Source organism: Cimex lectularius, unplaced genomic scaffold (assembly GCF_000648675.2).
Source record: "Cimex lectularius strain Harlan isolate CLEC.00 unplaced genomic scaffold, Clec_2.1 scaffold266, whole genome shotgun sequence".
Taxonomy (NCBI): domain Eukaryota; kingdom Metazoa; phylum Arthropoda; class Insecta; order Hemiptera; family Cimicidae; genus Cimex; species Cimex lectularius.
Window position 1 is genome coordinate 238,667 of NW_019392824.1, and position 17,251 is coordinate 255,917.

A 17,251-nucleotide genomic window follows, 5' to 3' on the forward strand; every position below is an offset into this window, starting at 1 on the left:
ATTCCTGCCCTCACTATATGTTCCATTTGGATTCATCTGAGTGCCATAGCAAACCATTCAAATAATTTTAAAATGCTATTCTTCCAACATTTCTTGTTGCTATTTTTATTTGGAAGGGTCTGTCAAAATTTTCTTTCGTCTTCTTTTAGAGATGCCAATCTTTGTAATTATTTAAATTGATTTTGTCTTTTTCCAAGGTTTCATGGTATCCACATGCTCCATGGGTTGGTATATAGTAAATTAAAAAATAGTAAATTAATAAAATTTAATATTCGTGCAGTTACTTAGCAACAGTAGTTATTGTCAGGACTACCTTTATAACTATTCCGAATTTTTCTAAATTTTTGTGAATTATAGCTAGACTAATATTGGATATCATCTGTTCGTTAAAGTTAAAGAAAACGTAAGTTCAGTTTTACCACTTAAGTCATGTTATATGTGTGATCACAAAATTGCAAAAATACCTCTTGAAGTGAATAACAGATAAACCAAAAGATAGATTGTGAATTTATGCCGATTGCTCTAAGGTCAAGTATGGCTGTTTTCCAAAATGAAAACATTTGTGCATAATTCACAATCTGCTTAATATAAATCAGCCTATTCTCTTATTTGATTATAAAAAAAATTGAAAAAGAAAATATCCACTAAAGATGACTCGTACATACATCAGAATGGAAGATGCAGTGAGCATAGGTGGAAAATGATCAAAGGTAAATTGTGAAATTTTGTGTTGAAGTACACCAGGTGATCCGCAGCTCAATGTATCTCAAATGCACTTCATCATTTACCTTTTTCAAAAACAAATGTACAGTGAAATCAATTGTTGAAACCAAATTGTTTTAAGATTCAAGTCTTACTTTCAATTAGGGTTTTTGTATTGTGGGTCTAATTAACTTTCATTTTTATGTCAATTTGTTCAATTAGATGAGCATCAATTTGCATGGATTCTTGGGGCTAGGTGTCAAAAATCAATTATTTACAAGGTATCAAAAATCCTTTACTGCATTTTAAATTAATGAATATTTTGTTATCTTTTGGATTTTACTATTAATAAAATCTTGATATTTATAAAGACAATAAAATATTGCATTTACTATTTTTAAATGATGGATCATTAAAAATAAATATTATTTTTACTTAAATTCACTAATTTCGTGGTCCGCTTGACCAATTAATACATTACAATTAATTAAGGTTTTTAGTTGAGATAAAAAAGTCAATGGCACGAGCGGGATTCGAACCCACGATCTTCGGCTAAATACGCCGCTGCTCTACCACTTGAGCTATCGTGACCTCGGTCCACTCGGACGTCAACTTCCTACCTCAACCCCACCGTTTGAGTTCTCCCTCCTTTTTGCCATTTTTCAAATGTCGTGTAATCGGATTGGATTCTCGGCGACAAATGAAATGGCCACGGAGAGCTTTAGTGAAGTATACTTCATTTTAATTCATTAAATTCACTAATTTCGTGGTCCGCTTGACCAATTAATACATTACAATTATTTAAGGTTTTTAGTTGAGATATGTCCGAGTGGATCGAGGTCACGATAGCTCAAGTGGTAGAGCAGCGGCGTATCTCGCCGAAGATTGTGTGTTCGAATCCCACTCGTGCCATTGACTTTTTTACCTCAACTAAAAACCTTAATTAATTGTAATTATTTTTACTATGTAGAACACTTGTTATCTTTGAAAAAACATGAATCTGTAGTTTGCTCATTTCCAAACAGACATATTGTTAATGAAACACATTTGACAGACTAAAACATCAAGGATAATCAGACCAAAATGGCCAGAAAGGTCCTAAACTAAAAAATGCTAATTGCTGCAAACAAATTTGACAACAAATATATTACTGGACACAGATTTATTTGGTTAAGAGGTTTATAGTAGCATTATATTTTACTCTTGGAAGTAGAGGGGGTCCGCAGTCGCCTAGTGGTAAGGGTGTCCAACTAGTATTTGCCACACTAACATTCCTCGGTTCGGATCCTGGCATAGCCCATGGTTTAATAATTAGTCATAATATGTAAAAAGAAGTGTAGTGGTTTGACCTCTTGTCTGCGACACCCAACAGGTAGTTGGACGTTAAGCCCTCCAGTAAGACAGATAGTGATTTACTCTAGTCTAGGAATGTAGAAAATGGAAATTCTTGGGATTCTACATTGCACACTACAAGATCCTCTTTCCTGTATTTATAATTTGCCCCTAATTTATTACTTGCTTTGATTGCAATGAATGTATTTCTTCCACTATGTTGTACCACCCAAAACATTTTCTTCTGCAGACAATGAGAAGTTTTCATCTTCATCTATTTCGGTCTTCACTTTACCTATAGTTCTAAACATGTCTAAGATAGGGTAACTTTCTTTGTTGTGAAAAGGTTCAGCCACTGTCACTGAATTGGAAAATTCCATTTGCAATTGGAAAATGAACAAATAGACCATAAAAATACGTTCACCTTAACTCTATGGGTTCTGTAATTTACGCAATAGTACAAGGAGATTAAAACTTGTTGCTCTGCTTTTAAAATGGACATACATCACAGATTAATTAAAGTCTGTATAATGGCAACATTTATTTTTTAAATTTCAACAATAATACATAATAAAAAAGTAGTAACAATATTAACATAATATATTGTTACTTTTAAGGTTTTGGCAATTGTGGAGAAAAAAGTTGTTCATATTGTGTTAGAGTGTTAACAATAAATAATTTCAAGATGATTACCCTTTTCATGAGAGGCAGCAACGAGTCGGTCATCAGTTCACGCTGGATGATAAACAAACATATTGGTAAGATTGTATATCATTTTATCGTTGTTCAGTTAATAATCATTTATAACATGACTCATATATCACAGCATATGGAAGTGGAAAAGGAGCCAATATTATTAACCCGAGTCAATATGCTTTCCCTTATCATCCAGAAGAAGTGAAAATATTACGATCTTTAATAAAACAAGTCAGAATAATTATCATGAAGCAAGATATCATCCCAAGTGAATTAACAGGTTTATTATTAAAATTCAAACTTAATGTAGAACATAAATATAAATTATATTTACAAATTAGGCTTGTAGATTGACTTATAATTGAATTCACTAATTTCGTGGTCCGCTTGACCAATTAATAATAATAATAATATATTGATCAATAATTATAATTGAATATTTTATATTTATATTTTATTTTACAACCATATAGGAAAAAGAAATAGCACTATGCAGTTTCATGGGCATAGAAGGTGCTTTTGATAACTCCCCATATGAATCCATTGAGAGAGCAGCAAAGAAAAATGGCAACCCGAGTCGAGAAATAAAAGCCAAATTAGGACATCAATCACTGTTAGTAATACCACAACGGGGGGGGGGTACTATTGGCACTTTTATGGTTGTTGGTAGTTGTCCTAAGTGTAGAGGTAAATAGAAAAGGATATGCTACTACACGGAGAGGGCTGGATATTTTTAAATGTAAGCTTTACGTTTTTATATGTTATAGCTAAATTTAAAAATAAATTAAACTGAGTAAAACAATGTTACCAAAACTGTTGCTATTGAAACAAGAAAATATCCAATTCAGAACGGAGTATTTCCTCCCCTTGCACTGATCACTGCTTGCATTCGATGTGGCATTGGAATGTAATGCTGTGGAATATTTTCATACTCCTCCAACAGCATCTTTAGGGGGAAGGGTAGCGTGAAAAAAATGGCCAGGGGCGATGTGGGAAAGCGAACACACCACCGCGGGGTCTACAAGCCAAGGGTCTATCATCCTGCCCTCTCGACTACTACAGTTCCCCAAAATTTTTCAAGTTCAGATCCATTTAATAACACTTTCTTCACAAAAAATAATCAAAAAGCTGCATGGATAATTCTCAGACAGCCAAGTAGTACTAAAGGCATTAAACTACAATTTCAACTCAAAACTTGTCTGAGAATGAATGTAAGCCTAATTCTTGGGAAAATGCAACCAGTTAATATGATGGTGCCAAGAAATGACAGGATTGAAGTCAATAGTTTGACAAACTCAAACCCTTAGACCAAAGTCGCAAATAGTCATACTAGAAAAAGAAATGACTATGCACTAAATGAATTTACCATGTACAAAACAATTAAAGAAGTTTCTGCACATCTCAACCAGCAAAACAAAAATCTCAACAATAATAGGCTTTAATACTGGCAATTTGGCTGTTTAATTACCCCTTAAAAAAATTGGAAAACTGAGACACACATCTTATCTGGAACCAATTTAACTACTTTAGACCAGGAAAATAAGTGAAGGGGAACTCCGGAAAGTTCTCACCTTAAAGGAAGTGCATTTTCTTGCTTATGGATATAAAGATGTGTACTAGTGTCCCCAGATGAAGGATAAACGTGTTACGCTAGTTTAAAAAAAATTCAGTTGAAGAAAATTTTATTTCTTGGCCTTCTCTTCTTGAATATTATTACTTCTTATCAATACCCATTTTCCACTTAAATATATATGGTTGCAGTGAAAAGTGGGTTAAGTATAAAAATTGTGAAAATCAAATTATCAGAATGGAAAAATAACAAAACCATTTCAGGACAAGCTAATGTTGAAATAAACAGAAAAGCATATTTATGGGAAATTTTATCCACCACTCAATTTTGAGACAAAATGTAAAACTAAAAATTGACATTTACCACTTGCATTCTTAAAACTAGTAATTATAAGCTGTACCAAATGGCCAACATTAATGAAAAAATTATGACAGATATGATTTTGACAAAGTAGGATCAATGGATAGTAGGACCATTGGTATTTTCTCCTTTACACAAATCTCTACTGTTCCAAATGTTCCAATCTGGATCATTTTCAGTTTTACATGGTGTAAATGAGCTGTTACTGACTTTTATTTGTTCTAATAATGATGAAATTTTCACCTATCTACAATGGGCTACTGCTAACCATCTCTGTGGAGGAATATAAATCTTCAAAAATGTCAGTCCCTTAGGATCTTCGTTAATAATACCGTTACCCCTTTTTGTAATACTGTGAGAAATCCTTGTGTAAAATTATCCTGCAACCTCTCATGGATATCCTACATTTGTCTAAGGCCCTTGGGTTCAATCAAATCTTGTCCTACTTCGCCTACTGCTCACCATTATTTAACTTTTCCTTGTTTTCTGTGGAAAGATCTCAACTAATTTAACACTTGTACTTAATTCCACACTCCCTTATTTTGGAACAAGTGATATTTAATCTTGGCTGTAAGATTGAGACCTGCCTCACTTTACTCAGTTTAAAAATTATTTTTAAAATTCTAGCACGAAATATGTATTGCATACGCATTCACTCAGTTCTCTTCTTCATCTAGATCTAGATTTCACTCCATTACACTCATACTCTTTACTGATGTGAGGGCCTGGAACAGTCTGCCACATCTGGCGCACTCGTCTGCCACCCTGGCTTCCTTCATGCACCAGAGTAATCCCTGACCACTTAAACTTTCCTTTTTAGTTTTCATTATATTTTCTTCACCCATTAGTTTTTTCTTTTCTTCACCCCACTCTTCTTTAAGCAATTACCTAATACTGATTTCTGATTTTATATAAGCTCAAATCTGCACAGCATGTACATAAATACATGCGTGTAGAGTTGAGCCTATCACTTCTTGCCATTCACTGGCAATTCCAACTTTTGTAATTTACAATAAATTACCAGCAGTCCTAGAGAATCATTCAGACCAGTTGTTGACAGACCAGGATCAGACCTCGATCTTATTCATCTAGCCACCAAGGGTGTGTTCTGGGGGCTATCAACAGATAGATCATTTCAGCCCCAATGTACAATGCACAATTCTTACCTATTTACATACCATTCAATCAATTAGAGTGGAGTAGATAAGGCAGATGCCATATTAGACATGCCAATCAATGCCACTACTCCCAAATACAATTTCACTAAAAAGTGCCATTCCAAAACAGGAAGAATGGGCCAATGGAACACCACTGCTAAATGCACACTCCTACTGGTACACTGACGGCTCCAAAACTGGCAAGGGCTCGGGATGAATCCAAAGACCGAATTGACAGTAAACCTAGTAAATATGCTACAGTTTTCCACTCTGAAATCATAGCAATTGAACTCTGCCAGGGAAAAAAAGGCTAGGAATACATTACTGGAGGATAGCCACCTCCTCTGACAGTCAGGCAACACTAAAGGCCCTAGCCTCAGGCGATATGAAGGCAAAGCGCGTTTGGAACTGCATGAAGGCCCTGAGTCAGTGACACTAATGACCTGGCCCTTGCATGGCTCCCTGGACACTCGGGGTATAGAGGTCTAAAGGTTGGCAAGTTGGCTAAAGAGGGAGCCAACATTGGTACTCTCTAGGTCCTGAACCCTACTGCGGCTTAGCATCCTGCCACGAAAGAGGATGCATCGTAAAATGGATCCTCAATGAGTCCAAAACTGGTGGAACAATACCACAGGCATATGGCATGCAAAGAGATTCATAGAAGGGCCATCCGCAAAACTTACAAAGGTGCTGGAAGGTAACCGCAACCGAACCAGGATTCTGGTTGGACTCCTGAGGGGGCACTGCCACTTAAGATAGCACATGCACTGGATAGGAGACAGATAGAAGAAACACTGTGCAGATACTGCCAGGAAAAGGAGGAGACCGCAGAAAACATTTTAGGTTTCTGTAAAGGTCTATGTAGGTGCAGGTTCTTGCAACTAAAACTGGAAAATCCACAAGCAAAATCCTACACTAAGGAGCCGTTGGCAAGGCTGTGGAGGTTGATTGACCTGAAGCTGGCCAGGAATTTTCAATATCCCCATCACCCTTTACCCATATTATGTAATTGATCTAATTTAGGTTCGATGGGGTACTCCATATTCCGCCATTGACCCTCTCACACTGCTCATTCACTCTCAACACTCACTTGGGACACAAAAATACACAATTTATATAATAAAACAACCATGTTTCCTCCAAAAATTGGAACATGGGACCCTGATACTTGCTACCGTGCTCAAGCTAATGCTAATGCATATATATAATAATGGAGTTAAGGAATTGCACCTTTCATCTAGGTGGCCCATATCGAGCAACCTTTCTCTACATGCCAGACACATATACGGCCTACAAAAGTACGTGTTCGTGTGACAACCTCGCAAGGCCCAGTATTAATCAACCTTCAACCTAAAAATAATTAATAATAATAAATAATNACTTATTATCATTAATAATAAATCCCAGGCGCTGATGATGATCTCAGTAAAGATTGAAACGTGGCACTATAAAAAAAAATGTTTTCGTAAACATTCTACATCACACATTTCTACGTCACACCAGACCGCATCTCCAAATAATATTAATTAACGGTCACCTAACACCACACACATATATATACATCTGTAAAACATAAATAAAATTATTATTATAAATTATTTATTATGCATGCTTATTACTTTAATTGGTTTACGTAGCTATTTCGAGTAAGAAACAGGCGCGACGTTTACTCCAACATTTCAAATTAAACGAAAGTATGTTTTGAAACATTTACTGTTGATTTTACAACAACAAAATTGAAAAAACCTGTCCTGAAGTGAACACAAATATCGAGCAGTAGTTAAACGTTGGACTTTGAAAGGTAACGGAGTAACGATCCTCAAAATAATTTAATTTGCACAATAGACTTGAACCAAAATTTATTTTTGAAACATGTAAGTGTTTAGATGAAATTATTTCTTCTTTTATTCATTAATTTTATAATTTTTTTCTTTTTGTTTAACGAAAGATGACTTGACAAATAACAAAATGTGTTTATTCCTCGATATTCAAGGCTTTAAAAATATTGATAATATATTCATCATAAAAGAATTAAGCACAATGGACGAGTGTACTCTTGATATAAATCACTGGATATTTGAGCTTCCGTTCATCTTCAATCTGGACGCTAAATCTATCAAAAGTAACGATTGGATTGCGAATAACTACCTCCGTTTGGACATTGAGTGCGGCGACGTACCGTACGACGAATTGGAAATTATTCTAGGTGAAATAGGTGCAAATTATCACACTATATACGTTAAAGGGTCAGAGAAGGCTGGCGTTATTCGTCGCTACTGCAGGAAAAGTAAAATCGTCGACATGACGGATCTCGGCTGTCCAAAGGCCAAAACGCTAACTACTACCAAAGAAAATTTGTACTGCGAGTATCATGATAAAGGAAAAGGAAAAATTTGTAGCCGCTACCAGGTCTTTTGTCTGTTCGAATGGTATAACAACATTTTACTCTTAAAAAACTAAATTGATTAAATTATTGAAAAATGAAATTTTTATTATATTAACATTTTTTAATATTTTGATGATTATGTTTGTATTGAAGCTCTAAAGAAATATATTTATTCTATAATGTATTTGTACAATTTATTTAGCTCGTTATAATCTAGAACGTCTTCTAATGAAGAATAACCCAAAGAAGGGGACACACTGAGTGTCTTCAAATGGACAAATAAATAAACTGTATTGCACAGTCCTTCACGCTCTATCAATGCTAACAAAGCCAACTGGCAGAAACAAAACTTAATTAATTTTTTAATATTTTTTAAGTAAAGGAATTGAAAATTCATTTTCACCTGTAATCACTTGACTATGTGTGCCTTCTTTAGTTTAATCCGATCAGTTTTGTTTACATTTGTTCGTAAGAGAAAATATTTATTGTAGAATTCAACCTACTCTCCTCCTAGGTACCAGATGTGTTTAGATTTATACCCTGTTACTTGTTTACAATCTTAATTCCTTTATAATCATTATTATCTAAAGAAAAGTAAAATCACTTTTTTATTGAGTTATAGCTACTTTTTATTTTGTCGCGAAAAGCTGTGCTTCGATTCCCAAAGTGTCCCAAGAGTGCAATTCTTAAAGTGCAAATTCTTAAGCACTTATTACACCTCTTGCGAAATACTCTGAGCTAGTTTTTTCTTTTCAGATTAGAAACAGAGTGCCCTTAACTGAGAAATAAAGAGTACAAAAGAGCTCTGAATTTTTGGCTAAATCTATTGTTCCCACTTGAAGGCTCCTTGAAAAAAGTTTGTTATCTTAGATTGTATTCCTCAAAAGATTTGAAAACCATAGTGTATCTGCTGACATTAGAGCATTATTGAACTCAAAGTACAATTATATTATACATCAATAAATAATTGAGGAAACTCCGTCGAATCTTCTAGACTAAAAAATAACATAAAAACCTCGTCTTATCTGTCAATTAAGATTGGCCAGTTGTAAGCAACCATTTTTGTACTTTAATAGAAAAAATATCAATTCAATACTGACATAAAATGCATTACATGTTTTGGCCTGCAATATGGTTCATTAATTCATTTCCTATTTGAATGCCCTATGTTTAGCACTTTACGATCCGTCTTGACGTCCCGACCCTAAATATGTACTATTTGTTACATATACGGACTTTTGAACTGCTAAACCGAATCTTTAAATACTGTTCTAAACCTCTTAACTTAAGATACATAAATGTGTTTTTTTTAGTGACCGGCTGTTCGATAATTTGTTGAAATCGAGAGGAGTGGTCAAAGATAATGTATTTTGGAAGCCTTTTCCATTTTCAAGTCGGCAAACGAATGAAAAAAAGCTGTTTTTCTGAAATACATCATTTCTGACCGCTCCTCACGACTTTCACAAATTAGGAAATAGAATAACTCTGCTATTGGAAAACCAATGAATTAGGAAAATATAATATTAATTTATCGACTGCAATCACAACACATTATTGTATAGAAAGTATAAAAGACTAATGTGTATTTAGTTATGATTACCTTGCCACTTAAATCTTCATAGAATATTAATATTGTAATTTTATGTGTATTTCCATTACCATTAGCCAGTGCGATTATTCATTAATTTAGTCCATTCCGCTAAATTTATCTCAACAATCATTATTAATTACTATTAAAGGTTGTTATTACAATGATTACCTTTAATTACTACCTTTTATTAACATTACTACAATAAATATTTTGGCTATCAATACACCAATTATTGTTAATATTGTAATTTATGTGTAGTATTTAGTGACCGTTAATTAATGATTATTTTGAATCGTGAGATGCGGTCTGGTGTGATGGTAGGTTTTGAAAAATATTTTCTTTATCACGATAACGTTTCGATCTTTATTGAGATCATCTTCGGGCCCTGGGATTTATAAACATTTTAAATTATACAAATACATGTAAGATGCGAAAATGTATGTATACAATGTGTAGAGATTAGTGACCGTTGAGCAATAATTATTCGTAATAATTATTTGTTTGAATATAAAATATATTTTGCATTGTATAAATTCACTTTTCCACATCCTAAATGTATTTTTTAAATGTAAACATTGTTTGTAAATCCCAGGCCCTGAAAATGATCTCAATAAAAGATCGAAACGTTGGCACGATAAAGAAAATGTTTTTCTGAAACCTACATCACACCAGACTGCATCTCATGATATCTGAATAAGTATGTATACAATGATGAGCACAATATAGAAATTTTAGGTTTAATCAAAGTATTTGTACTCTACTACTCAAAGGTGTTTTCTGCGTAGATGTGTCACGGTTGTGGATCGTGTTGAGAGTATTAGTGAAATATTAATGTTTTTTTGTTGCACACCTTACCGCATCCCACGATCTCTAAACAGTCACTGTAATTTATTGTAAAACTACTATTCTCACAATATAGAAATGTCTGTTATAATTAAATACTTGTAAGATTACATATTGTAAATTTCTAAGATTATATGTATATTACAGTAAGATAGTTTGTTGAAGTCGTGGCCGTGGTCAAGACCGTTCCTCACGACTTCAACTAATTATGGAACAACCGGTCACTAAAAATCACACATTACTGTAAGAATCCACCTCCTATATGCCATTAAAACAGATCTAATAAATTAATTAATAGTATAATGGCTTTGAGTTTACATTATTCCACCGATATATAATTTAGATTTTCCCCCTTTTTATTATCTTTTTATTCATTAATTTACGACCAACGTTCGAGTGTAGCCTGTCCCAAGTTATTCCAGGTCTCATCCCTTTGATGCTTTTTGCGACGTTTTGGACGTGCCTTCTCTTCCTGCAGTATGATGTCCACGATATTAGTATTTTCGTTCTTTGTCATTTTTGAATCAAAGTATTCACCACCGGTAATTCCCAGCTCCTTACTTTTGCAACCAATCTTGAGCCTGTCTATCAGCCTCACACATTTTATGCTTCATGGTGACTTTTCATCCTTGATTCTAGCTATATGGCCAGACTTAATTCTCAGCTTCTTGCCTATGTTGCCATTCTATAGCTTGTTTTTCTTGTCTCACCCATTTTATTCTTCGTTGCGCTGTTTTTGAACGTCTTCTTATCTTCATCTACTATGTGCTCGATGTTATTTACCTTCGTTCATCTACTATCCTTGAATCTAGCTTATCTCCGTCTCACCATTTTTATGCTTCGTTGTGACGTTTTGGATGGCTCTGGAATTTCTCCAATATTGTATAAGTTATCCTTTTCGTTCATCTTTCATCCTTGAAGCTAGTTATAGCCAGCCTATTGATTCCCAGCCCTTACTCATGCCACCAATGTTGAGCTTGTTTCTCAGTCTCACCCCATTTATGCTTCGTTGCGTGGTTTTGGACGTATCTTCTCTTCTTCTAGTATGATATACACGAAGTTATTACTTACGCCTGTCTGTCATCCTTGATTCTAGCTATTTTGCCAGCTCCTTACTCATGCCATCGTTTTTTGAACTTGTTTCTCAGTCTCACCCATTTTATGCTTGTATATCACGTGAGGCTTAGAGTTGAGTATCGACCAATCTCCCTCTTCGATTCGTGTTTTTGTCCAAGCCGTTTTTAGAATATGTAACAAAGAGAACAATATTTCTTCCGAGGTATGTCGTTCTTATCGATTATTTAAAATAAGACCCTATCTCATCTAGGATCGTACGAGGTTGACCATCCTGGTAGACAGATTGTATGATTCAGACGTAGCTAGTGTTTAGTCTAACCCTTTCCAGTGAATCAAAGGAGAAAACTTATGGAAAGAATCACAAGAAAGTTGAAGAATGTGTATATGTTAGATTTTTCATTTTCTTGAAGAAGGAAATGTACAATGCGGTTTTGGCTTTTTAAGTTTGACCTGCTTTGTGTTACTTATTTCTACTTTCGCGGGTCTGAGTAGAGATTATGGTTAGATACAATTTCTACCTTACCAATCGCCATCAAGCTGTCTCACTTCCCAATGGCCTTACCTCCTCCTTCCTCCCATTAAAATCTGGGGTGCCCCAAGGCTCTAGCATCTCTCCTATCCTTTTTTCCATTTATATTAACGACCTGCCCGACTCCATCCAGTTCTGTAACTACCACCTATACGCCGATAACTCCAAATATACATCTTTCCACCCTTCCGATTTTCACTCGGCCATTCTCAAAATCCAAAAAGACCAAAATTCTATCACTGAATGGGCACATAAAAATTCCCTAGTCCTCAATCCGTCCGGCCATAATTACTGGGTCCAGGCAACTCCTCAATACCCTCCCCAGCATCTCACCTCCCACGTTAAATAACCATCCCATCCCTTTCTGCTTCTCGGTTAAAATCCTAGCTGCAGTCTTTGACCAAAACCTTTTCTGGCATCCTCACAGCTCCCAAATTTCCCGCCATTGTATCACCTCCCTCAGCCTATTTCGTCGGTACTGGCTTCTTTTACCTTTCCCCACCCGCAAACTTCTTGTATCTTCCCTTACACTTCCCTTCTTCGATTACAGCTGTGTGGCATACGGTGGTCTCTCGGAGGTGGGAACGCGCTATTGAAGCGTATTATGATTTGTTGCATAAGATAAGTTCGGCACCCCATGAGGGTCCCGGGTGTCGGAGTTCTATTCCCAACTTTCATGGCTCTACCCCTCCTTCCGTGCACAGTATTTCCTAGGTTGCTTTCTTTTCCAGTCCAACCACATCCGTCTCCTCCTTACATCACCCAATCCTTCCTCCCAACTCCTCACATCATACTCGTAACACCCGCTCATCACCAATTGACCCTATCTTTCCGCAACATATAACCCATACCTTTGAAAGATCCTTTCTGATCCGAGCCTTCTCCTTTCAATTCGCCACGCTGCTTCCTTTTACTATTTTAAATCCTCTTCTCCCTCCAAACAGAGACCTTACGTTCATATTTGATATTCTTGTTTAATATTCTTGTTATTTTTTCTTATGGCTTGCCTTACTTGTATACGTTGTGCCAAGATTTTTATTTCATTTTATTTTTAATTTCCTAGAAGGAACTTTATTTATTGCCTTTATTTATTTCACGTGTATTATTCTTATGGAATACCAGTCCCAGAAAAAAGATATTTCTCTTCTTCTTCTTCTTCTTAAATAGTCTATATTAATAAATAATTAAATATTATTATATTGTTGTGATATCCATGCTCTATGAAATTCTAGATCATCAGATTGCTGAGTTTATAAATGTTAAACTATGCCCACTCAAGACAGCAATTTTAATGAGCAAACACTTCAGTTTTAAGCAATTATATCCGGAAATATTCGCAAAACGCGGTTGCAACGATGACACAGATTTGGGAATAGCACGTACCATGTTGTGAGTTCATATTCTGTAAATTAAAAACCCTATTGAATTATATTTTGTTATTTTTGTGTTAAGAACTATAGCGCCATTGCCTATAACTACAAAAGATGGCTATCAAATGATTTACGTCCGTTTTGAAAAATTCGAAAAATTGAGTACAGCAATTTTACCATGTTGCCGATACATTGCATTAGCCATGGAAGCGCTTCCAATCAGTACGGGATTGATTCCAGGGCATATAATTCTTTTCGATTTTTCTCATGTAAAAAACGAGTACTTTGGAATACTCAAAATTGTTGAATATCAAAATATGTTGAATTACATACAGGTGAGCTTTGAAAAAATTATTACTAAAACATTGTTGATTTTTTTTTTTTTTTTTTTTTTTTTTTTTTTTTTTTTTTTTGGTTAAAGGAGGGATCACTTTTGAATATAAAGCAAATACTTATGTTTTCTCGAAAGGAATTTAAACTCTTCCAGTTTCTTGAGTACTTGGAGCCACTATTTGAGAACGGCTTCATGAATAAAGTAAAAAGTTTTCATTTCTATACAAAGTTCATAAAGGGTTAATTTAAATAAAATTTTAAAACTGAGAAACATTTAAGGTCAAAATTCACCAGACCCCCATAATATCGCCTTTTTATTATTGGGGGTGTTTCACATAGAATATCCGTTTTTAATATTATATAAATTCGTAGAAGATTAATCGGTTTCCTTAACTATTACGTTAACTACCAACATGTTTACATATTATATGCGTAGTTATTACTCGTCTATTTTTTGTTTATATTGATTATCTCACTAATTAATCACATACTCTTTAGTATACTTTCAAATTCCAGGTAACCAGAAAAGTTTGTGCGGATTTTCACTTGTTATTGTTTTAATACCATTATAATCAACATTTTTAGTGAGCGTACTGCCAAAAGTAGTTCAAAAAATTTCCTTCTGGGAACAAGGAGGTCTGGTAAGCCGTCTGTCTTGAATGACGACGGATTGATGGAAGCTGTCGAACTTGTTCGAGTTATATGTCAGGAGCTTGCCAGAGAATTCAACGTAATCGATGAAACCATTTGTTCTAGCTAACATTGACTTGGGAAAACGTGGAAGCTGAGAAAATGGGTTCGTCATAAATTGGCAGGCGGCAACAAGTGTAAGCATCTTTTACATTTGCCTTCCATTGATTCACGGCATATAGTAGAGAAGTTTTTCGACATGGTAAACACAACAAACAGCGACGAAAAATAGATTCTGTATAGTAACACCAAGAGGCGGTCACTAAATGCCCCTGAGGGGAAAACCGAATAATCACCAAGAAACTTGATGCTTTAGGTTTTGTGGAATCCTGCAGGCATTGTGCTCTATCTCCTGCCACGTGTCATACCAACTTACTTTCGTGAACAGAAAAGGTCATTTTTCCATGACAATGCGATAGCTAATACAGCCAGAACGAGAAAAGAGGTAATAATGAAGTTTGGTTTGGAAGTCCTACCAACCCTCCATACTCTTCAGACCTTTCCTCATATGAATTTCACCTTTTCGTAACAATGGACACTGGGCAGTCGGGAGTTCGATAATCGCGAAATAACTGGAAATGTGCTGATTTTATTTTTTAAGCCATGAGACGCAAACTTTTATAAGAAGGGCACAACATGGCTAGTAACACGTTTGGGGAGCGTCGGTGCGTTGACTGTAAAGCAAAGGTCCCCCGACATAATTACAAATGGGCTTTCTTCAAAACACCGGCACCCCGAGAGTTGATATGACCTCTGCTGTTACGAGTTGGGAGAATAGATGTCTATGGAGACTATTTCCCTGAATAAAATGTATATAAACTAATTTTAATTGTGATAATTATAAATCGTTTAAATCTGCACGAACATTTTTGGTTGCCTGGTATGAACACAGAGAAACGAGATTTTCGTCCTACATTCTTTTATCAAGTTAAGCTCGTCCAAGCTGTAATGAACATTTAAAAAGTTTTAACGTCGTTTAGATTTAAAGTGTTAAGGAACGGATTGCCTTGATTTGCGAAGTTTTTGGCTGGAGATACCAAATTTGAAAACCGGCCTTGAGGATTGCCTGCTCTTCGAGCTTACAGTGGAAGAAAACACTTATCATACCGTTAGAGGACTCTCAGTAAGTGCACCCACAGCTTCAAAACACTTAAAGTACATAGGAAAAGCCAAAAAGCTCCTTTTATGGGGTTCCTCATAAGTTCACTGAGCAGCCGCAGTTGAAGCACCAGCATGAGTTTCGTTGCTTGTTAGGCAAAAAACCGCGTCTTTTCTAAAAGATAATAACTTACGATTACAAATGGTTGCATAATTCAATTTACGTCGAAGAAATGCTAGGACACATGCTATATTTAAATTTAAATGAGAGATAGAGTTATTCACTCTTTCTTTTTGTTAGAGGTGAAACCATCACCTGTACCAAATAGTGGATTGAAATTGACCAAATACACCCAACTGACCAAAACATAGCAAAAAACAACTTGTATTGGTAAATCGGGTGGGTTCTTCCTACAAGATAACGCCAAGCCTGGTGTTTCAAGGGAGACTGAATAAATTAATACATGAAGGACGTTATTCCCCATCTTATTCTCCAAACCTGCAACCAACAGATGTTTCATCTATTTAAGGTTTAACATTGGGAAAAATGTATATGAAAAGAAGGAACTTTGTATACTATTATTTTGACCCTAATAAAGTTTTTTACTAAACAACAAACACGGGCATTTCATGTGAAACAACCCGATTATAAAAATAAATAAATATTCAGAAATCGTGAGATACGGTCTGGTGTGATGTAGGTTTCAGAAAAATTTTTGTTTGTAAATCCCAGGCCCTAAAGATCATCTCAATAAAGATCGAAACGTTGGCACGATAAAGAAAATGTTTTTCTGAAACCTACGTCACACCAGACCGCATCTCACGATTTCTGAATAATTATCGATTATCGGTCACAAATCACCACACAAAATAAATAAAATTAANTTTAAAAAATTATCTTACTACCTTTAAACTCCCACCCTTTCCGGATAATTTGATATAGACAATATAGAAATCTGAACAAAGAAAGTACTCATAATAATTATTTGAATTATTATTATTATTTTGTATTTATTTATTTTTTTGTAGGTTCTATTCTGTCAGCTCGGCATCAAAGAATTAGCATTGATAATCGGTAAAGACAAACTACCAAGGGACTTAGGAGGAAATATTGGAACTGTGAAAGAGTATGAAGGTATGAATGTTTCATCACTTTCAATTTAAATATAATATTAATAATTCCAGCTGTGCACTTGGCGACCTACTTCGGTGCTGTCGACCTTCAAAGTTAAAATACTTGTTTTTTCAGTCATTTTTATATAAAATCCAAGGGCAATGCAAATAATTTTTTGACATGCAAACCATAAAGATAATAAATTAATGTATTTGTAGAATGTTTTTACCGGGTTATAGTACGGACAAGAAAATGGATTTACAAAAATCAAGAAAAGTGTACTTTAATCAATGGATATTAAAGTTGATTATGACGAAATGTAACTGGGAAGAAGACAAAATAAACTATCTCATTAATCCAACATTCTTTTATTACAAAATATTAAGCAAACGAAAGTTTAAGT

At 34.9% G+C, this 17,251-nt stretch overlaps 1 protein-coding gene across 3 annotated transcripts; it reads left to right on the forward strand.

Moving 5' to 3' along the window:
- The first annotated feature begins 298 nt into the window (after window positions 1-298).
- Window positions 299-17,199, forward strand: LOC106672739. 3 transcript variants are annotated; one of them, XM_024228455.1, is made up of 9 exons: window positions 299-403; window positions 925-983; window positions 2,652-2,792; window positions 2,861-3,010; window positions 13,476-13,632; window positions 13,696-13,948; window positions 14,035-14,148; window positions 16,764-16,869; window positions 17,067-17,199. In XM_024228455.1, the coding sequence occupies exons 3-9, from the start codon at window positions 2,720-2,722 to the stop codon at window positions 17,147-17,149; spliced, it is 936 nt and encodes a 311-aa protein (XP_024084223.1). In that variant the 5' UTR covers window positions 299-403; window positions 925-983; window positions 2,652-2,719; the 3' UTR covers window positions 17,150-17,199. The 3 variants fall into 3 exon arrangements, 2 of the variants coding, with proteins under 2 accessions (XP_024084223.1, XP_024084222.1); XM_024228454.1 differs by lacking the exon at window positions 925-983; XR_002910566.1 differs by lacking the exons at window positions 299-403; window positions 925-983; window positions 2,652-2,792; ... (3 more) ...; window positions 16,764-16,869; window positions 17,067-17,199 and adding exons at window positions 7,455-7,691; window positions 7,766-8,332 and having other exon boundaries at window positions 2,943-3,010.
- The last annotated feature ends 52 nt before the right edge of the window (window positions 17,200-17,251 follow it).

What these genes read in the sequence shown, in the direction of transcription:
- LOC106672739 (XM_024228455.1), top strand. Translation starts at nt 2,720, where the DNA reads ATGATTACCCTTTTCATGAGAGGCAGCAACGAGTCGGTCATCAGTTCA. An exon ending in AGAACGGCTTCATGAATAAA is followed by an intron (nt 14,149 to 16,763) that starts GTAAAAAGTTTT and finishes ATTTTTTTGTAG; the next exon opens with GTTCTATTCTGTCAGCTCGG. An exon ending in AACTGTGAAAGAGTATGAAG is followed by an intron (nt 16,870 to 17,066) that starts GTATGAATGTTT and finishes ATGTATTTGTAG; the next exon opens with AATGTTTTTACCGGGTTATA.